The sequence below is a fragment of the Stenella coeruleoalba genome (assembly GCF_951394435.1).
Source record: "Stenella coeruleoalba genome assembly, chromosome: 11".
Taxonomy (NCBI): domain Eukaryota; kingdom Metazoa; phylum Chordata; class Mammalia; order Artiodactyla; family Delphinidae; genus Stenella; species Stenella coeruleoalba.
Window position 1 is genome coordinate 37,830,277 of NC_137157.1, and position 23,502 is coordinate 37,853,778.

Here is a 23,502-nt window from a genome sequence, read left to right on the forward strand (position 1 = left end):
TGTGTGAAATGGTAACAGGTGAGGTAAGACCTCGTCTGGGAATTGACCATTGCGATTAGCAGTGTGAAGATCATTGATGGTCCTGACACTTTTTAGAAATAGTAGGTAAAAGCTTCATTGGTGTAAACTCAGGAGAGGATGAGATATTTTAGGGACAGTAAGAACAACATTTTGTAGAACTTTTGCTTTCAGAGAAATAGCATACTAGCTGGAGGGAGATATAATTCTCAGCATGCCTGGAACTCCTGGTAAGAACTACACACTGTGGTAACAACTGTGTCCATCTTGTTGACTGCTTTTTGCCTGGTACCAATGCTTGACCCAAAGCAGATGTGCAACTGAGTATTTCTTGAACAGTAAGTACCATTTCAGTTAAAATTATAACCTAAAATTTTTTAAGGTTTAGAAGTATTTTCAATAGATGTTACTTTTTTAAAATTGGACAAGAATGTGTGTTTTGACACTGGTTAAGGAATGATCACAGATAATATGATCATTCCACATCTACTTACCAATTTCCCATCTGGCTCAAATATACTAAGCACCACATACCACCTTTATTTCAGGAAAACCATGCAATAATGACAATTCAATTTGTTAAAAATATTCAGTGCATGTAACTATCTACAGCAGAGTTTTTCAAATCATGGAGAGAAGAAAGTAAATATATTTTTCTTTAGCAAAGTAGACTTTGGTTTAAGTTTGGAGAGCATCAGGAAGCCATTAAGTCTTTAAAGAGCTGTTCACAGTACCAGAGTTTTGTGTGAAAGGTTGATTCATTGCTAAATGATGGTACACATTTATTTAATGAAACACATTTATTTGGTTTGAGGATGAGCGCTTGTAGTACAGTAGATCCTAGGCTTGATGTCTGGTGAACTACAGAGATGAATGAAGTCATGAAAGAGCAGATTAAACGTGTAGGTTGCAGATAGATAGAGGTGCTTAGCTTTGTTTGATGGGTAAGCGAGAGTGTTTGAAAATTTTGAGCAGGGAAGTGAAATCATCTGAGCTGTATATTTATTAGCTGCTATGAAAATTGGCTGCAGGATTGAATCTATGGGGAAGAAGAATGTTTTACAAACATGACTCTGGGAGATTTTATTGGATGCTCTTTGAAAACCTTTCCATAGTAAAATGAATTAGGAGATATTGGGTTTCCCAAACATCAGGTTAAACAAACTTGATAAGATGTTTCTTTACTGTAGCCTTTCAGATACTTTGTGAATCTCTAGGTCGTAAGGAATATGCAGATCCTGGAACTCTTTGTTCCAGGAATCCTATTATTCTTTGGAACAGTTTGACAATTTTGGACCACTGTTGTATTATTGTTGTAATCTGGATGACCTAACCTGAATTTGAGGAAGAGTTACAGGAATGAAAAGGAAGGATGAGATAATGATGGGCATGCCTTACTGACTAATAGATGATGAAAATGGGGAGAGGAAAAAAGTCAAAGGGGAGACATGTGGATTCACAAACTTGATGAGTTTAGCTTAGCACTTGATGAACTTTAAGATGTTGAAGGACAACCAAGTATAAATCAGGGTTTTAACCTGGAAAGAATTCAAGGCTGGAAACAAGTTTCAGGAGAGCAGATACCATGTATACAGTGCAGGAGGCCAATGATTAGAGCATGAATTAGGGATACTGAAGAAGTGATAGCTACAGATTTTTTTTTCCCAGAAAAAAAAATGTGGGATAAAGCAAAAGTCTAGTTTTAGAAATGATGCGGCAACAAGTGCTTGAAAGTAAGCACTTGAAAGTAAGCATCATTTTCAGTATTCAGACTGAGACATAAAAAGAAAACCAGTGTCAAATCTGTTTTTATGCTCAGAGTATTAATTCCCCATGTCAGTAAAGTGTGATGCCTCCTTCAGAAATCCTGACATCCTCAGCATACTTGGGCAATCGGTATATTGTGACAAGCCAGGAATTCCTCACTGTTTCAGCTTTGTCATCCGCCCTGTGATGATTCATTGTATCCACATAAGGAGTACAATCCTAGTTTCCAACTCCTCTCCTTGACGTTCTCAGAGATCTGCCTTCTGGGCCTCCTTGTGGACCACTGCTCTCAGAGAAGCAGTTGTTACGCTTCCCTGGTGGCGCAGTGGTTGAGAGTCCGCCTGCCGTTGCAGGGGCACGGGTCCGTGTCGGAGCGGCTGGGCCCGTGAGCCATGGCCGCTGAGCCTGCGCGTCTGGAGCCTGTGCTCCGCAACGGGGGAGGCCACAACAGTGAGAGGCCCGTGTACCGCAAAAAAAAAAAAAAAAAAAAAAGAAGCAGTTGTTGCTTAGAACTGTGCTTGTCAGCACTTGCAGGTGTATAATGGAATATCTAGGAATTTCTTTTTATTTATTTATTTTTTAAAATATCTTTATTGGAGTATAATTGGTTTACAATGGTGTGTTAGTTTTTGCTTTATAACTAAGTGAATCAGTTATACATATATATATGTTCCCATATCTCTTCCCTCTTGCGTCTCCCTCCCTCCCACCCTCCCTATCCCACCCCTCTAGGTGGTCACAAACCACCGAGCTGATCTCCCTGTGCTATGTGGTTATTTCCCACTAGCTATCTATTTTACGTTTGGTAGTGTATATATGTCCATGCCACTCTCTCACTTTGTCACAGCTTACCCTTCCCCCTCCCCATATCCTCAAGTCCATGCTCTAGTAGGTCTGTGTCTTTATTCTCGTCTTACCCCTAGGTTCTTCATGACCTTTTTTTTTCCTTAGATTCCATATATATGTGTTAGCATACGGTATTTGTTTTTCTCTTTCTGACTTACTTCACTCTGTATGACAGACTCTAGCTCCATCCACCTCACTACAAATAACTCAATTTCGTTTCTTTTTATGGCTGAGTAATATTCCATTGTATATATGTGCCACATCTTCTTTATCCATTCATCCATTGATGGACACTTAGGTTGCTTCCATGTCCTGGCTATTGTAAATAGAGCTACAATGAACATTTTGGTACATGACTCTTTTTGAATTATGGTTTTCTCAGGGTATATGCCCAGTAGTGGGATTTCTGGGTGGTATGGTAGCTCTATTTTTAGTTTTTCAAGGAACTTCCATACTGTTCTCCATAGTGGCTGTATCAATTTACATTCCCACCAACAGTGCAAGAGGGTTCCCTTTTCTCCACACCCTCTCCAGCATTTATTGTTTCAAGATTTTTTGATGATGGCCATTCTGACCAGTGTGAGATGATATCTCATGGTAGTTTTGATTTGCATTTCTCTAATGATTAATGATGTTGAGCATTCTTTTTTTTTTTTTTTTTTTGCGGTACGCAGGCCTCTTACTGTTGTGGCCTCTCCCGTTGCGGAGCACAGGCTCCGGAAGCGCAGACCCAGCGGCCATGGCTCACGGGCCCAGCCGCTCCGCGGCATGTGGGATCTTACCGGACCGGGGCGCGAACCCGTGTCCCCTGCATCGGCAGGCGGACTCCCAACCACTGCGCCACCAGGGAAGCCCGATGTTGAGCATTCTTTCATGTGTTTGTTGGCAGTCGGTATATCTTCTTTGGAGAAATGTCTCTTTAGGTCTTCTGCCCATTTTTGGATTGGGTTGTTTGTTTTTATGTTATTGAGCTGCATGAGCTGCTTCTAAATTTTGGAGATTAATCCTTTTGTCAGTTGCTTCATTTGCAAATATTTTCTCCCATTCTGAGGGTTGTCTTTTGGTCTTGTTTATGGTTTCCTTTGCTGTGCAAAAGCTTTTAAGTTTCATTAGGTCCCATTTGTTTATTTTTGTTTTTATTTCCATTTCTCTAGGAGGTAGGTCAAAAAGGATCTTGCTGTGATCTAGGAATTTATAGAACAGCTGAAAGGCTGAAAAAGTATCACCAGAAATAAAACCTTTTAAAAAAAAATCAGAAAACTGAGATAAAATAAAATACAGCACAATATGTCCTTTGTTGTGTTAATATCCTTTGCATAATTAAGTCTACCTGCATTTATGTTTAGAAGGAAATGCATGTAGCAAAACATGTAGATGCATTTTCAAGGTCAGAATGGGGAGTTTGGAAGAAAAATATGGAGCAGACGGTAAGCTCACAGGAAAATTGAGTCAGCCAGCTCTCCCCAGATGGTCACCTTTATACTGTTTTTTGTAGTTTGCGAATTAGGCACCTGTGTTTTCTTCAACTCACTCCCTGCCATGTGAATTCTTGCATTTGACATTTTAATTGCAAATAAAAACAATAAAGTCTTGATTTGTTTCCACCAAAACCCCCATATTTTTTATTCTTATTTTTTCTTGGAATGAAATAACACTTATTCATATTTTGGAATTCCTAAAATGCTTATTTGAATTTTACTATTTTCTATTCACCTGGTATGGTAATGGATCAGTTCACATAAAGGATTTCTTTTTGCACTTCTCAGGAGACTGGCTTGAGTAACTTTTAAGAACTGTTCAATTAAAAAAATATATATATATATGTTTTCTCTAGAATGTAGTTTTAAAGGAAGTCTATGATTCATGATAAAAATAGCCATATTGATTTCGTATCTAATTTAGTTTAAAATGTTCCTTGACTTTGACAGTCACATGTTAAATACATCATCTACCCCCATACATAAGAAGAGCATAATGCCTTTAAATACACAATGATTTTCAGGTAAGCAATGTGTTTTTCTTTTTCTTTTTTTTTTTTTTTTTTTTTGTGGTACGCGGGCCTCTCACTGTTGTGGCCTCTCCCATTGCGGGGCACCGGCTCCAGATGCGCAGGCTCAGCGGCCATGGCTCACGAGCCCAGCCGCTCGGCGGCATGCGGGATCTTCCCGGACCGGGGCACAAACCCGTGTCCCCTGCATCAGCAGGCTGACTCTCAACCACTGCACCACCAGGGAAGCCCAACAATGTGTTTTTCTCAGTCACTGCTTTCAGACTTCTATGGCATTTGAACTGGCGTTCTATTATTGAAATGTCAGATAAAAATAGTAAGGCTACCTCTATCCGCACTTAATAAACCAACATAATTTCCTCTTTTCTTTTGCATCGTTTATATGCATTAATAAGTGTTGACACTGAGATGCATGTAGAAGAAAAAGGATCCCTAAGAGAGACATGTTAATCTTTTTCCTTACCTGTTAGAGATATCCTTGATCAATGTAAAAAAAATAAATGTGTTTAAAGTATTATTAGAATGTGATGACGTTCTTGCACCTGAGTTAAGGTATTCAGAGTATGTATAATTAAAGATAAAACTACTCAGTAAACTATGGCAAGAGTGGCTTATGTTAAGGCCACTTGAAAAATAATGCCTTTCAAATTAAACTTGTTTATGTATGAGTAGCTTGTTCTGCATTAAAAAATGTGAATTCATACTCAGATTTAAGTATTGCGATATTAGTTTATTCAAAAGATAAAGCTAAGCTTATTTAATCTTCTCTCAAATGGAGCAAAACCCAGCTATTTACTATAAATTCAGGACCTTGTTGAACAAGTCATTTCGAGTTTATTGCATTTGCCTGTTTGTTTTGAGTCAGATCCTAATGACTCACGAACTAGAAAAGGTACAAGTATAATTTTAAGGACATCTAGTGGTCTATGGGATTACATTTTTTTCATCTGACAAGAAAATATTAAGTTATTTCTAATCTAATATGAAGTTGTAGCATCTGTTTTTATCCAAATAAATGTTTTATTTGTGAATTTTAAACTTAACTCCTCATGCTTAGAGTCTACAACCGAACCTCCAAACTTCATCTCCTAGAACTTCCTTAAAATTACACTTAAAAAATATTTCTGATACATTTTCATGCATACAGCAGTTGAGTTATGGTTACAGAGTCAGTGAACAGTCTTTTGTGTAGTGTGTGTTGAATAGCATAGAGCAAGTCAACACTACTCCAAAATATTTCCTCCATCTCTGGGCAGGTATTTTCTTTTGGCTCATTTATTTATTCAGTAAATATTTAATGAGTACCTGCCCTGTTACAGGCCTTCAGCTGGGCATGGACATCAAAGGAGAACAAAAAACAGTCATGGTTCTTGTTCTCATGAAGCTTACAATCTACAGGAGAGAGGTAGTAGTCAAAGAGTCATGGAGATAAATGTACAATTACAATAATAAGTACTAGGAAACAAAGATGGACGGTACTATGAAAGCACCATGGCACAGAGTGGGCATCTTAGAAAGAATGATTAGTGATAGTCTTGATAACATAAATTAAAATTTTTTTCATATTTTTTAAACAAAGAAAACATATCTAAAGCATAGGACTGGAATTTATATTTACCCTATAAACCTCCCCAAGAAGTGAATTTATTTTGTAATTAGGGGAAAAAGTCATTCAAGTTTGTTTTTTGTCATCTTTAGATTTATTTAACTGTACTTATGACTAAATAACACTTCATTAGTTACTATTTGCTATGCAAATGCAATAAGTTACTAAACAATTATTTTTCCTCCTCCTCTATTCCCAAGATTTGTTTTATAAAAGAAACATCAATTGAAAGTCTGACAAAGCAGCCCCAGGGAATCTAATATAATGAGGAGAAACTCATTATTTCACGATTTTTATTTGGAATTTTAAATCATCTTTTGCACAGCTTGAAAGTAGTCAATGTTCTAAACAACTATTCACCATAGCAATTTCTGCAAACACCAAGCTTCACTTTGTCCTCTAATCATCTTTTAAAGACACAGATAGCACTGCACTAACCTCACTATACAATTCTCAAAGTAACTAAGCAACTGAGTCATAGTATGATATAGTAGTGATAAGGTAACAGAGGAAACATTATTAAGTAGCTTGACAGCAGAATAATTTATCAAAGTGTCAGTTTAGATAAAAACATTCATCCATTCTCTAGTATAGGAGATATTTGAGGACGTGAAAAGTTAAATTTGTAAGGTTTCTTTATAATGAGCTCTTTGAAAACACCGAACTCGATTGGGTGTCTCTCCAGCAATTTCCTGATAAAATTTTCCCTTCCAATTTCCTAAGCAATATGAAAAAGGCGATTGGGATGTCCTAGTAATAATTACCAGGAAAAAAAATTCCAATTTGACAATATACACAGGTGGAATCACTACCAGTGTAAAAGCTTGGTTATGTCTTATGTACTAAGCCAGGGAAATACTAAAACTCATAGAGCCTAAGGATCCATATCGTTTTGTGTCTAGTATTTTAAGATGCCAGACAATAATTATTTAACTAACTTTTATTGAGAAAACGTTAGACAGATAAGGAGTTATGGAAGGGAAGGTAAAATATATAGACTTCAATTAAGAGTTAAATTTAAAGCTCTGTGAAAAGTGTTTTGTTCTTTCATCAAGTGCATCTAAAATCAGTTGAGACTGTAGATGAAGTGTAAGTAAAGCATAGTGTGGATGGACAGGCTGGGTCGCTGGTGATGCAGTGTTGAGGTAGCATCTTGCTAATCTGTACGTGGCAGTTGTATTCCTACAACTATACTCCCAGTACTTAACTGGCTAATGAAGAAATGCTCATTGTATCCATTGTCTAAGAAATTTTAGAAACAGTTTGTCTGCATACAAAATGTAGTTTGGACAATGTACTTTGAAATACCTCCCAGAGAGTTTAAAATAAGGCTTCCCTAAAAATTTTCATGAGTGCTAAAATAAACTCTGATCCACTTTCCAAGTCAGACCCATGGTTCTTACTCCACCCACTTGTAGAAGGTTAAAGTTGATTATTATAAAAAGATGGAGTCTAGTCCCTTAAATCCTAATTTTCTCAGAATTCACATTTTGTAAGAAATCCAAATCTTGTCAAATTGGGCTTGATATAGTATCACTGTTAACTAGTGAAGACAAATACTTGTATATAATATTAATATAATATATAGGTATATATAAGTACATAATACATAATACTTGTATAATATAACAATAACATTTAATTCTGTACAATCAATTGTATTCAACAACCAGTTTTTAAGGGCCTACAATTGTCATGATTCTGGATTGGATATAATGGCGCATACAAAAATTAATAGGATACAGGTGTTTTAGTATTTAGCGTAAAAGAGGGCAGTAGTTGGTTCAACTTCTTTCAGACATGCAAAAACAGATTACATTTTGGCCAGGTCTAATTTCTCATAGATTCTCCAAACACGATCAAGTCAGGTGTTCATTTGCGTTGTTGCCAAGAAGGCTGGAAACAGAAAATGAGATGAGCTAATTTCACTGTCATTAGGACTAAGGTTATAGTTGGCTGTCATTATGTAAAGACATGGATGGAAGATTAAAAAGAAACGTGAGGTGAAAACATAGAAGAAAGGGAAAGACATCAAATACGAGATAAAAGAAAGCGCAAACAAAAAAGGAAGTTGAAACTCCTGATTTCCTGAGGTCTCAGGTGATGGTAGGCAAATCAAGCTTCAATTTTAGCTGCTTGGGAAAATTAGATGAATTTTTTTTAAAAAGGAAGAAGAAGGAAAGAAAAAGAAGAAAACGTTGAATATAGTTCCTTTAAAAACTGAGAACACGTTACTCATTCAGACCACATAACAGGGATTGTTTAACAAAGCTTAAGCTTTGTATACTTAACGATTTGTTTATTGGGTAAGTAATCACTTTCCCATGAAACAGGTACCGGCCACTTCAGAGAATCTCTTAGCAACTACAGCTTTTCATTTTGTAGCGTAAAGTGTTCTTCTGGTTGCAGTAGGTTTGGCAAACAATTTGAGATTCATGATTTAAAAATTCTAGTATTGTCAGACTTTTGTGATACACTTCAGTATCGTCCCAAATCCTAGAAAGAGAATTCATTCAGCTTTTGATAATAAACATAAATTGGGATTCTTTTTCACAGCATACTAAGTAAAGCTTTTAATTTGAGCACATTTAAATTGAGCTAGTCCTAAGGTTTACCAGGTAGTGTGCCTCTAAGGAACATGGCAAGTCGTGGGTGGATCCAGAGATGAGTGTCAGATGAGAAGGACACAATGGTTGTCATGTCTCATTATTACTTGTAAATTGACAGAATTTCCTTTCATATCAGAGCAATGCAAGTGCAAAGCATTATTGGCCATTTATTTTCATTTGTTGGTACACATGCTCTGTTGTGCAGCATGAGATTTTTAAACTGAGCATTCTTTGGTCCAATTTTTAGATACATCATGAAGCTAGTAACCAGTCAGTATTTCATGTACACTATTTAAAATGTAGACTTAATAATGACTTCTACAATACTGTACATGAAATACTAACTTACGGCTAGATTTAGTTGTCCATAGCCATTTTCCTTAAACTCTGTGGGTCAAGTATGTCTTCAAAAAGAGGACCTCTAGTCACCTTTTCAAAGGAAATTTGAGTAGCATAGTTTCCTTCCCATAATTTAACATTTCCTTTTCAAATATTTCCACTAATAGAACAGGAAGTGAGGGCCCACAGAAAGAAAGGGTTAAAAGAAAAGATGGTATAGATGTCAGGTATAGTTCATGTGCCAGGTACTCTATATGAAAATCTCATCGTAATTACATTCTCCTTCAGACCTCACAATCACTGTATATAATCAGTATTACCACATTTTATACTTCTCAGGTCTCTGACTTTTAGGTTTATATCCATATTCTCCAACTGCTTGGTGCAGTGCTAAAACATTTTATATCATCCCTAATTGACGCTGAATAGAGGGATCTTATATGGATAGGAAGAGACTAATAGGAGAAAGTACCACACTCTTATTATGTGCTTTTAAAATAATTCTGTCTTCAGGGTGCTGATACTTTTCTTCTCCCTCGTTATTCTGGTTACTTGTTCAATTTGTTGACACCATCTGCTTATGGGTAAAGAGGCAGACACAATTATTGATGGAACAGGCTAAGGCATGTGACTGTATTCACTAATAAATCCTTTTCTGCTGAAGAGACATTCTTTTGGGACCTCATCATACAGCTGTGCACCTCCTCGGGGTACTGGTTCCTCTTCTCCCCACCTGTGCTGTCCGTGCCTTAGCAACCACGCTGCCACCATTTAATTGAAGCTTTCACCATTTCTTGCCAAGACCACTGTAATAGCCTTCTTCCTAACTGGTTTCCTGTGTATATCCTTGACCCACTGGAATTAACATTTCAAACAGTAGTCATAATGATATTTATAAAATGTGAACCAAATCATATCATTCTTCTGCCCAAAACTCTTCAATGGCTTTCTTTAGTAATTACACAAAAATATAACCTTCTTTTTTTTTTTTTTTAAGATGTTGGGGGTAGGAGTTTATTAATTAATTAATTTATTTTTGCTGTGTTGGGTCTTTGTTTCTGTGCGAGGGCTTTCTCTAGTTGTGGCAAGCCGGGGCCACTCTTCATCGCGGTGCACGGGGCCTCTCACTATCGCGGCCTCTCTTGTTGCGGAACACAGGCTCCAGACGCTCAGGCTCAGTAGTTGTGGCTCACAGGCCTAGTTGCTCCGCGGCATGTGGGATCCTCCCAGACCAGGGCTCGAACCCGTGTCCCCTGCATTAGCAGGCAGATTCTCAACCACTGCTCTTGTAAAATCTGCTTAAAATCTAACCCCTGTTTACTTCTCAAACTTTGTTTCCTATACAGTGGTGTGCCGTAATCGGTACTTTCTGCCTTGTGAGAGCTGAGTGTTGAGTAGTCAAGTAGTCAAGAATTTTTCAAGCCAGTGGTATCATGTTGGTAGCTTGAAACTGGTCATGGTAGCAGTATTTACACTACAGAAATCAGAAAACGCTACAAATAAGGGCTTTTTCTGTTTTGTCCATGTGTTTTGGAGAGCGGGTTGTTAATCATTTACCAGTACACCGTTGCTGCTATTGCTCTCTGCCTTACACACTGTGCTCCACTGACACTGGTTTTATCTGTTCTTCCACTATGTAGGCTTGCTCCCCTCAGTTTAGGGTCTTTGCCCTTGCTATTCTCTTCAGATATTTCTCCTTCGGATTTTCATATGGCTGGCTTGTTATCAATATTCAAGTCTCAGTCCAATGTCACCTTCCCAGAGTGGCTTTCCATGGTTATCTTATTCAAAGGACCACCATACGTGACTCCAGTTTCTCAATAACATCAACCTTATCCCTGCTAGGATAGTGCCTTTAAAGTCATTTCCTCTGGTATTAGTTAGTTTGTATTTGGTTGCAAGTCACAGGGAACCAAACAGTAAAGCATATATTTGTCTCATAGACAAGAATCATGGGGTTGCACAGTTCAAGGCCAGTACACAGCTCAGTGATGACATCAGGGGCTAGGCCCCTTCCTTCTTCCTACTCCACCTGCCTTAGCATGTGACAGCCATTTTCATGATCACAAAATGGCTGATTCACCTCTAGGCACATTTAAGGCTGGCAAGAGAATGGGGAAAGAGTAAGGGTTCAAAGACCAAAAAGCTGAAGCATACGCCAGCATTTTGTTCATCTAAAAAGCCTGCCTGGGGCTTCCCTGGTGGCGCAGTGGTTGAGAGTCCGCCTGCCGATGCAGGGGACACGGGTTCATGCCCCGGTCTGGGAAGATTCCACATGCCGCGGAGGGGCTAGGCCCGTGAGCCATGGCCGCTGAGCCTGCACGTCTGGAGCCTGTGCTCCACAACGGGAGAGGCCACAGCAATGAGAGGCCCATGTACCACAAAAAAAAAAAAAAAAAAAAAAGCCTTCCTGGAAGCCATACCCAGTGACTTTACACTTACAACAACTTGGCCAAATGACAGAAGAGTCTGGAAAGAGAAGTATGATTGCTTTCCAGATTTTGTAGTAGAAGAAGGCAAGGGATATGAGGGTTTTAGATGACTTTGGGGTAGATCATTCATATTGTTTGCCATAGTACTCAATACATTTTTATGGAATTAGTGGACAGTGTGCCTTAAATGACCCAGCTGTATCTTCATCCAAGTTCCAGATGCAGATGAGTCATCAGTTAAATTCTGCAGTCTAAATGTTAACCAAGTTAATAAAAAGTCATCATTAAGGAAAGAGAAGATGATAATTGCACTCTTCCAGATGACTGGAAGTTCATCCCACTTAAGTTCCAATATTTTATTGTTTTTGGTTATAATGTTCAACTATTTTAAAGGAAGTCTTTCCAGAATATGGTATCTTACTATCATCAGGCAGTTGATGATGATTTGGTCATTTTTAATTATTAAAATATGTTATCAAGGGGCTTCCCTGGTGGTGCAGTGGTTGAGAGTCCGCCTGCCGATGCAGGGCACACGGGTTCGTGTCCCGGTCCGAGAGGATCCCACGTGCCGCGGAGTGGCTGGGCCCGTGAGCCATGGCTGCTGAGCCTGCACGTCCGGAGCCTGTGCTCCGCAGCGGGAGAGGCCACAACAGTGAGAGGCCCGCGTACCGCAAAAAAAAAAAAAGTTATCAATATGAGCACATTGATTATACTATAATGTATTGAAGGGTTACCTTCCAGGACTCTGGGCAGTGTTATATCTGTTTGCCTCAGTTTGCGATGATGCTATATTTAAAAAATAAGTTTGCCATACCTTTATTGTTTTATTTCTAATCCCTTTTCCATGGCAGGTTAGAGAAATAAATAAGAGCATGGGCACTGGAGTCAAACACCTCTGGTCTTAAATCCTGGCCCGACTAGCTGTGTAACCTTGAGCCAGATAATTCATCTTTCTGAGCCTTAGTTGGTGTTTTGTTTTATTTTGTTTTTAACTATACAATAGGAACAGTAGTAATCCTTTTATGTATTTTTGAGGATTTTATAAGATGAGCTAAGTAAGGCAAGTAAACAATGAATAAATGATGGCCTTTAACTCACTTTATTCTGGATCCCATATTAAACTATCAGTAACCTTAAAGTGCATCTGTGAACCACTTTCTGCATCAGCACCATCTGAGGTGACTACTAAAAGAGCAAATTTCAAAGCTTCACCCTCAGCCTCTTTTTTTTTTATCTTAATTTTTAATAAATGGTCCAGGGTTATTTTGTTGTTGTTGTTGACTAAAATTTGAGAACCACTGTTTTCAGCCCTCAGGCAAGGATTTGTTGATCAGATTAGCATAATCTCTGTTAACAATGTTGGAGAAGTGGTGCTGGGAATGATTTTAACAATATAGATTCCTGAGACACATCTCAAATGTAGTCCAGATTCTAGAGCCATATTGCCAGGATTCAAATCCTAACTCTACAACTTACTAGCTCTTTCCTCAGAGAAGTAATTTTAACTCTATGGGTCTCAGTTTCCTTTTCTGTAAAATGGAGATAATAGTACCTACTTCATAGTGCTAAGAGAAGGAAAAGGTTTAAAATTCGTGCATACTAAACACTGTACGTGAGAGCAATTAGCAATTGCTGTACGTGACAGCAATAAGTAACATTGTTATTAGATTTCCTGGGGTGTACCTTGAGAGGCCATATCAGTGATTCTCAGCGTGGTCATCTCTAGGGAGCGCTCTGAAGATACTAATGCCCAGGCCATATCCCAGAACAATGAAATCCGAAATATATGTAGGTAGGATCTAGGTATCTGTTTTTTGTTTTGTTTTGTTTTTCAGTTAACCCAGGTGATTCCAGTGGGTAGCCAAGGCAGAGAAACACTCTTCCCTATCATTTAAATGCTCTCCAGAGAGCTCCCTGGCAGTCCAGTGGTTAGGGATAGATGGTGGAAGTATGGGCTTGAGAGTTGGCAGACCAGAGGACGAGTCCATTTCAGAAAAAAATTGTGAGATCTTCTTGCCTTCATTGTGTTTGTCAAGCAGCCTCCCCAGTCGTTATCTAATATTTCTTCTAATCTGAGCTATCCTGATAAACCCAGACTTCTGTATTAGTAACCAAATTTTGTAGAATAGTTTCATAAAACAAGTGTGAGGTTCTCAATGAGAACCCTAAGGGAACTCATAAATAAACTACACACACTTTACTGCAATCATTTTAAGAACAAGTATTTTACTTACTCAAAGGCTTCTTTTGCTTCCTTCCAGACCTTGGCTTGCAGGTTTCTGGTACTTTTGCAGAGCTAAAGGGAATCAGAATTTCATTTTAAGCTCCAGTCTAACATCCAATTTATCACTCACCACATCTTTGCAGCACCAGCCAGACCTGGGCTGGAGGGACCTGATCTCACTCACTCTTAGTTTTTAGACTTCTTTTGGCTTTTACCAACTGCCACATACCCCATGACCTCATACTGCTAGATTTCCCTGGATAGATGCCAGCAAGATGGTTCATGCTCTAGTGCCACTGCTCTCCAGATCTCTCCCTCTGATCAGATAGGCAGAGGGCAGGCAGATCACCATGTCTGCTGCCTGTGTCACCAGGAAAGGGATTCTAGTCTCCCTCTGCAGGCAACCCCCAATGGCTACAATTGGTTCTATTTGGAACACTCCTCGCTTGGTTAATGGAAGAGAAGCAAAAGACCTAGTATTCTGTCCAAAGTTAATGACTTAACAATTTTTCATGAATTTTCTTTCATCTCACAATTAAATCTTTTTTTTTAATCAGTTTATTTATTTTTGGCCGTGTTGGGTCTTCGTTGCTGCGTGTGGGCTTTCTCTAGTTGCGGCGAGTGGGGGCTACTCTTCGTTGCGGTGCATGGGCTTCTCACTGCAGTGGCTTCTCTTGTTGCAGGAGCTTGGGCTCTAGGAATGCGGGCTTCAGGAGTTGTGGCTCGCAGGCTCTAGAGCCCAGGCTCAGTAGTTGTGGCACACAGGCTTAGTTGCTCCATGGCATGTGGGATCTTCCCGCACCAGGGCTTGAACCTGTGTCCCCTGCGTTAGCAGGCGGATTCTTAACCACTGCGCCACCAGGGAAATCCCACAGTTACCTCTTAAACGGCCTATGGTATTACATTACATAACAGGACCGGCCCAGCTTTGAATAAGTCTTAATATGGTGGATAGTGTCTAATTTCTTTGATCGCTCTTTTTTGAACTTTATATCTCAACTTTGGATGGTCATAGGAATCATCTGGAAGCTTAAGAACAAAGAAACAAACAAAACCTCATGACTGGATCTCACACTTAGAGATTTTGAATAATTGGTCTGGGGAAGCAGGCTGGTTTTAAAACTCCACAGGTGATCCAGGTGAGCGGCCTTTGCTAGGAGCATTGTTTCAGGATGGGGCTGGTACTTAACACTAATTACTTTCATTCATGGACTTCTGTCAATAATTCTGAGACTCCCAGAAGAATCCCATTCAGTATCCTGTTCTACAGGGTATCAAAGAATAATAGAAAATGCAAGTGTTTCTGGAATGCTGGGGCTGAAAGAAACCTGAACCATCATTTTGTTCACTATCTCTTGAAATGGGGTCTGTGAAACTACTTTAGAATCACTTGAATCATTTGTTTAAAAGGCAAATTCCTGGGCCTTATCCTCATACCTCCTGAATCAACCTCCCTCAAGTGGGGGTGAGGGGTCAGGAACCTACATTTTAATACATTTCCGCAGGTAATTCTTAGGCACACTCATGTTTTAGAACCATTGATTTGTAGCAGAGGTGCTTAACCCTGCATGCACATTTGAATTAAACAGGGCTATAAAACTACCCATGCCAACTAGACCAGTGGTTCTCAACCATGGCTGCACTTCAGCATCACCTTGAGGGCTCTCAAAAGCCTAATGCCTAGGCCTCCCCCTAGGCCAATCTCACTGGAATCTCTGGGGTGAGACCCAGCTATCCAAGGGCTTTAAAGCTCCCCAGGTGGTTCCAGTCTGCAGCCAAGGTTGAGAACCACTGTTCCATATATTCTGGTTTAATTCATTTGGGGTGAGTCTCAGGCATTAATAACTTATTGTGGTAATCATTTTGCTGTATACATATATCAAATCATTATGTTGTACGCTTAAACTAATACAGTGTTATATGTCAATTATATCTCAATAAAATGGGGGAATAAATAAATAATTTTAAAATGTATTCCAGGTAATTTTAAAGTGCAGTCCAGGGTGAGGACTCCTGAATAGTCACTTTCAGCTTTTCTGAACTTCTTCTAGTTCAGTCACGTGACACCCTTTAGCCTACGGATTCAGGCTTGAGTCCTTTCCCCCCACACCAGACCCAAGCCAGTCTTGATCACGGCTGATAGTGATCTGGAGGTTTCGTCTCAGGAGAAGTTAGTTATATGTCCACCTAGACATAGACCTCTAACCCCTGCCTTCCTAGCTAGTCTCATTAATTAATCCATCATTCATTCAACAAATATAAACACCTAATATCTGTCAAGTACTCCTCACTGAACTATGGATACAATAACAAATAAGATACTGTTCCTGACCTCAAGAAGCTAATATATTTGCAAGGGTGAAGGATGGAGACATATATGCAAAACGAGCTATAGCAGAGAGTAGTAATTATTACAGTGGATAAGTGAACAAAGGACTGTGGGATCATGGCTACGATAGCAACTAAATCTGCCTTGGAGGGTCAGGGAAGACATGCCTAAGGAGATGCTATTTAAGCCAAGTCTTCCCTACATGACCTAACACACCCTCCGTGATATGATTTCTCTCTGCTGCATCTCTTGCTACTCTTGGCCTGGTTTCAACTTCAGCCATACTGAACTCTCAGTTCTGTGAATGCCCCACACTCTCTTGGTAAGACTTCAATCCGCACTTATTTGCCTGGAACTTTTTTTCTCCTTGTCCTCACCTGTACCTCCTACCCAGGGCTGTGCTTAGCTGTTATTTTCACAAAGAGCTCCTCCCTGACCTCCTGGATGATGATAAATGTCTTGGTTAGACATCCATGTACTAGCCTGTAGAGCTGCTTTTATAGCTCATGCCCCCTCTGTTGGGTATCTGTGATCCGTCAGACCTATAAATGCCATGAAAGCAAGAGCACCCCTCTGTCTCTATTACCACAGTGTCTCCCATGCCTGGCACTATTGGATGAATAAATTAATTGCATTCCAGGAACAGGGGATGATATGTACAAAGTCACAGAGACATGGTGTTCCTGTGGCGTGTCCTAGAATAGTGAAAATTTTGGATGGTCAACGTATAGAATGGGCAGGAGGAGGTTTCTAGAGATGAGTCATAAGAGGTTGGTTGTTAAGGGCTTTGTATGTAGCCCTAAGTGGTCCGAATTTCACCCTTTAGGCAGTAGGAAGCCAGAGAAGGTTTTATGCAAGAGAGTATAATAATGAGATTTATCACTCTGGGAGCAGAGTGGACAGTGGACTGTAAAAGAAAAGCCACTTAAAGAACAGTTCGGACATGTTCCAGTACCTCAGGAGAGAAGTAATGAAGCAAAGGGTTTCCATTCAAAAGGCATTTTGAGATAGAACCTGCAGCACTTACTGACTAATTGCATGTGGGGGTGAATCTGAAAGATGATGCCATGGTCTAGCTTGGAAGACAGGCTGGATGGAGATGCTATTAATAGAAATATGGAATATAAGAAGAGAAGAGCTAATTTCAGGAAAAAAATATGATGAGCACAGTTTTAAACATGTTGAGAGTTCCAAGTGCCTGTTGGCATCTAGAGTCTTTCATGCAGTTAGAAATGCATACAATTCTTAGCTTGGTATCTTACTGATTGTGGATGTGGCTGGTGTGGTACAGTTGACTATATTGACTTTCAGTTTATGTAACAAAGGACAGACTTTTGAAACTGGCAGTGTCTTACTGATTTCAGGATTTATGCTTCCTTGGGCTAAGATTGGCAATCAGTTGGCAGTACGTCAAAGGAGAGCGTCCATTAAAGTTACTTTTTGGTTATTTTCTTTGGTTAGATACATAAACCTATACCAACCCCACCCTAATTCAGAGGTGGTAGAAATTTTATTATAGGTAGCTATACTGTTATGTTTTTTTCTCATTTAGCTGTGAATGCAGAAGTGTGTCTTGTTAAGCTAGTGCCAAGTTTAATAGGAACACAAATTGAGGGATGGATGGATGGATGAATTTATAATCTGATGGCAGGGATACGGGATACTTTCTGGAGTTCATCACTTAGGAATTGAAAATCTCTGTTCTATACATAAATGCCTAAGTGACTTTTCAGTGAGTTATTGACTACAGCAAGAGAGGTAGAAGAGATCACCATAAGTATTATTATTATTATTTTTTTGCGGTACGCGGGCCTCTCACTGCTGTGGCCTCTCCCCTTGCGGAGCACAGGCTCCGGATGCGCAGGCTCAGCGGCCATGGCTCACGGGCCCAGGCGCTCCGCAGCATGTGGGATCTTCCCGGACCGGGGCACGAACCCGTGTCCCCTGCATCGGCAGGCGGACTCTCAACCGCTGCGCCACCAGGGAAGCTCCACCATAAGTATTTTTAAAATAGCCTTCATCATATCATTTTCTTTTGGCAATACAAGACCATCCTGGGAATTTTAAAGCTATGGCTATAAGAGACTGTGTTTCTTGATATATTAACGTGTGTGTGTGTGTGTGTGTGTGTGTGTGTGTGTGTGTGTAAGTTTTATTTGGGGCAAAATGAGGACTATAGCCCGGGAGACAGCATTCCACATAGTTCTGAGAAACTGCTCCAAAGAGGTCTGAGGGAAGGTCAATGTATATGTGATTTTCATGGAGGGGGAGTACATGCAATCAAGCTCTTACTTTTTGGAGAAGGTTTCTGCTGGTCCTGTGAAAATTACTGCTAGTCACGAGGAGCAGACACCACCATGAAGGATTTTAGTGCTTTTCTAGATACGAGGGAATGCAAGAACTGGGCTCATAAAATCTTCTCCTGAAAATATCTAACTATCTAAAGACCTGTTCTGCCAGTTTTTCCCAAAGCACAGAGGGCCTCATTATCGACCTCCACCTTGAACTCCTTTTAGGGGGTGTTGAAGGTCAGCAGCTGCAGCAGCTCATAATTTGATCCTTGTGGAGGTAGATGGCAAGTGCCAGTTTGTAGGTGACAGGGCCCCCTCACTGTCATAAATTCGACCATGGTTTGAGAGGTATTTCGTGACCATTTTGTCCCACAGTGCTAGGAATGCTCATTCCCAGGTCTGACGAAGATTTTGTTGGTAGGCCACTCTATGTGCTACTATTGGACTAGACCTTATTAACGTAGCCAAAAGTCTCTGGACCGTCTGTCTTACTAGTCTGTTGCAGTCCAGGAAAAAATCCCCTCTTGTTGCATCTTGCCATATCTGGAGTTACACTGTTACAATCATCGATCTCATATAGAGCTATATATTTTTGTCAGAGGCTCATTGACACATTTGGTAATGCAAGAAACAACAATCTGGTAAAACAGGCAAAGTGTGAATAACATAGCTAGCAGTATTATTGAAGTCATAAGTAAGAATTAATTTTATTCTTCCATTAGGTGCAGCCCAGTATACCCCCAGGTCATCTGACTTAGTCTGTTCTCTACTGGTCCTTATCTTCCAGGGAAATTATATATTGGCACTGTCCATACGGCCCAATTTCCTAGCATTAAGCTGGTTATCCTTAGTATAATTTAATTGTTCCCAAGATACAGGGGGGGCCTTAAAACTTAAATGACCGTAGCCTGGTGTTAACCACATAAATTACACCAGACTCTGGGGCTGCAGTGATGAATAAACCCAATTAAGTTCTTACCCTCAAGGAGTTTATCGACAAGTGGAGAAGATGCACATTAATCAAATCGTCATACTAATAACTGTAAAAATGCAGGTGTGATAAATGTGGAATGCGAAAAGAAAACCTGAAAAAAGCATCTCAGAGGTAAAATTAACAGGGTTCATTTGGTTATTGGGGTATCAGAATATACAAAAGACATGCTTCCTGCTCTTCTTTCCTGAAAAAATATTCAGACTAATTTGTGTGACAAGAAATAACTTATGAGAAATGCCATTAAGGAAGATGTATTAAGTGACAAGTTGTGTGGAATAGATTTAAATGACCTTTTATCAAAAGATGAGATCAATAAGCTATGAATTGTAAATTCTCATTTTGCAATTAATTCTACTTACTTTTCTTTGTCACTGTTTTCATTGTCACTGAAATGATGGTACTTTGGTGATGAGATTCAGTTTACTCCATGTCTCTCCATTTTGATTTTTTTTTTTTTTCATTCAGATGTTGCCAGAGCAATTGAATTACTGGAAAAACTGCAGGAATCTGGAGAAGTACCAGTGCACAAGCTACAGTCCCTCAAAAAAGTGCTCCAGAGTGAGTTTTGTACTGCTATTCGAGAGGTATGAGACTAAGATTTTAATAACTATATTCTGCCATATGTCTTCTGAACAGAAAACATGTCTTTTCCACACAAACAGTTGAAATAGTTAAGATTGTAACTGCATCTTAGCTTTCTAACTGCTTGGACAGATGATAAAAATAATTTAGTCTGCTAAATTCCAAAATTAGATTGTTAGGATTTATGCATTCATATAAAACCAAATGTTGATCTTATGGTACCAATGAAGTGACTGCCTCAGCAGGGGACTCTGGCGTGTAGTCTAAACTATTTAGTAGTCACATGAAGTCATCTGGAAATTCAGGTAGAAATAGTCATAATTAATGGGGACTGAGCTTTTCTTAAAAGAACACTCAGCTAAATCTTCCTCAGGTAAATCTGAAAGAGTAACCTCCTACTGACTAAAGTTATAGTTATCCAGACATTACTGTCTAGTGCAATAAGGGGAAATTGAACAGGCTGATATGCCCTTCAACAAATCTTTATAATGCTTTCCTGGTTAACAGTTTCAAGAAGCCTGAGGTGAAACAAGTGTGTTTAAAATGACTGTTTGAATTTTTTATTGACTGGTGGTGGAATTGACTAATCAATTAATGTATTTCACTGGTTACAAGATGTACACTTAAGATATATACACTACATTGTTTTATTCAGTAAGCCCATCACTCCTTCCCTATCAGGTACTAAATAATAATTCATTAATTAGCACTTAAAGTGCATATATCCAACATATTTGTCCTGCTAGAAGTCCCCAGTAGTGAATTAAGTACTGTCATCCTCTCCAAAGCCAGCTGAACCCAGTGACTGCCAGGAGAGTTTGTTGTAGCAGAGGGCATGCACCTCTCAAGGAATGCTTGTATCAGCCTCCCTTCCTCTTTGCAACTCTACTTGTGGGTAACACATACTCTGTGCCTCAACAGTGCTAGTTTATGGGTTGTCACTAAGTGAAAAAACCTCAAGTGCCTAAGGCAGAGACACACAAGACCTCTCTCACTACATATGTAAGCCATAGCCTACCCAATGAGGTTAATATTTGGATTTTGCTGGGATTTGACTTAGACTGTGCTTGTGCTAAATCTTTATTAAGTGAAGGCGTTAACTACTTAATTTTTGTTTATAATGAACGCAGCTTAAGGAAATAACCATAATTCTATCTCTAAGCTTTTTTTTAAATTTATTTATTTATTTATTTTGGCTGTGTTGGGTCTTCGTTGTTGCACGCAGGCTTTCTCTGGTTGCAGTGAGCGGGGGCTACTCTTCGTTGCGGTGCACGGGCTTCTCACGCGGTGGCTTCTCTTGTTGTGGAGCACGGGCTCTAGGTGCACGGGCTTCAGTACTTGTGGCACACAGGCTCAGTAGTTGTGGCTTGAGAGCTCTAGAGTGCAGGCTCAGTAGTTGTGGTGCACGGGCTTAGTTGCTCCGCGGCATGTGGAATCTTCCCAGACCAGGGCGTGAACCCATGTCCCCTGCATTGGCAGGCAGATTCTTAACCACTGCGCCACCAGGGAAGTCCCCCATCTCTAAGCGTTAATTGATGAATTTGACCGAAGACTGAAAGAAAATTCCTCAAAGTGTATGAATTCTCGGCTATCAGCTGCTCAGTGGGAAAGGTATAAGATATGTAGAAACTCCACAGGCCTCCTGTAGTCACTCTGTAGACTAAGGCTAAGTCCCCTATCTTTCACAGAGTGCTGCTCCCCTGAGATTTGGTGGCTGACTTTTCATCGTAGATATCCTATCACCTTTCTATTTCCACAGAACTAACTAAAGAATCGGAACCATCGAATCTCTCTCTCTGCTCACTGGGAGTTTGGCTTGTGATCAGTGCAAAGTCTCTACTTTTATGGAACTTACATTCCAGTGAGAAAATGATGATAAATAAATATATAATACAATATCAGAAAGTGACAAGACTATGGAGAGAAATAAAACAGGATTAAGGGAGTACGGGTAGGGCTCTATTAAATTAGCGTGGTCAGAAAATAACCTAATTGAAGGAACAAGTCACACAGGTATCAGGGGGTATAGTGTTCCAGGCAGAAGAAATCACAAGTGAAAAAACACAGAGGCAAGAATTATCTCAGTCCATGGAAGGAACAGTGAAATAAGGAAGGTAGGCTTCCTAGAGGCAGCTGGAGAGCAGATCACACAAGGCCTCGCAGGCCATGGTGAGAACACTGGACTCTATCCTAAGCATGATAGGAAGCCCTTGGAGAGTTTTACCTCACCTGATTAGCTTTTTAAAAATGTTCCTCTGACTACTTAGAGAATACAAGTGTCTGTGCAAGAGTAGAAATAAGAGAGACCAGTAATAAGGTAAGGAGTAGGTCACGTAAGAGGTGAGATGATGGCAGCCTGGACCAAAGTGACAGCAGTGCACGTAGTGGGGAGTTGTCAAGTTCAATATGTATGTTTTTGAGAATAAAGACAATAAGCATTGATATATTGGATATATGATGAGAGAGAGGCGTCTCAAAGGATTCTTAGGTTTGGACTTGAACAATCGGATCGGTGGTGATATAATGAGGTGGGAATCTCTGGAGGTGGACCAGGTTTGGATAAGACTATACAAGAGCTCTGTTCTGGGCATAGTAAATTGACGGTCCTTTTCAGACATCCACGTAGAGATGTCTGGCAGGTATCTAAGTCTGAAGCTTAGGGGAGAAGCTGATGCTGGAGATGTAAATGCGATGTAGATATCTGTTCACATAAACACACAGGGCTTCTTCTTTAAAGACCTTGGTAAGGAAAAAGAGGATGGGAGTAAGAAAAAAATGAAAAGAGACATTGTATAGGCATTATAAATATATCTTACAAACTCTGTGGTAAAGTGTGATATGTTTATCATTAGTGGTCCATGCAAATCTATAACTGATCTATAAGCAGTCCAAAAATTTCAGAGGGGAAAAAGAGATACAATTTATCTACCTTACATTTTATAAACTTGGACTAAGATTAATTTTATGTTCACAGCACCGTCCTTAGTAATAATTTTGTTCTTAAAGGCAATACATGTTAAAAAAATAATAAAAAAAAAAAGGCAATACATGTTATATAGAAATTGATTTGGTCCCTTCATCTTGGCTAACATTTCATACCAGTTGCATAGTATTGTTTATATTTGTTACGTCTGGGATTTTTATTATTCTTATGGGGTTGTTTTACACTAACTGTGGGAAGTAATGATAAAAGTGTAAAGCCTATATGTATACAAAAATTCTGAATCATTGAATAATATTGCAAATCCATCTAATGAAAATTTGTTCAATAAAAATATAAAATATGAATACAGTTTGCCAGACAGGTGAATCCACAAGCCAATAAAGTACAACTAGGAAGTACGATGATGTAAGATGATGAATACCTGAAAATAACATCTAATTTCACTCCTGGTCTCTTGGGTACTGCCTGTCATGCTGGCATGAAACCTTTGAACTTTTGGTTTCTTATTCAAAT

General features: G+C 39.5%; 1 protein-coding gene across 8 annotated transcripts in view; it reads left to right on the forward strand.

The window, feature by feature from the left end:
- LIN7A (lin-7 homolog A, crumbs cell polarity complex component) overlaps positions 1–23,502 on the forward strand; it is a 390,131-nt gene that overhangs the window by 128,940 nt on the left and 237,689 nt on the right. For 7 of the 8 annotated variants that reach the window (XM_079936906.1, XM_079936904.1, XM_079936909.1 and 4 more), the window contains one exon: positions 19,929–20,047. In XM_079936906.1, the coding sequence (XP_079793032.1) occupies positions 19,929–20,047 (119 nt within the window). Of the gene's footprint in view, positions 1–142; positions 357–19,928; positions 20,048–23,502 lie in introns of those variants that run through there. The other variant, XM_079936910.1, reaches the window with a different exon arrangement.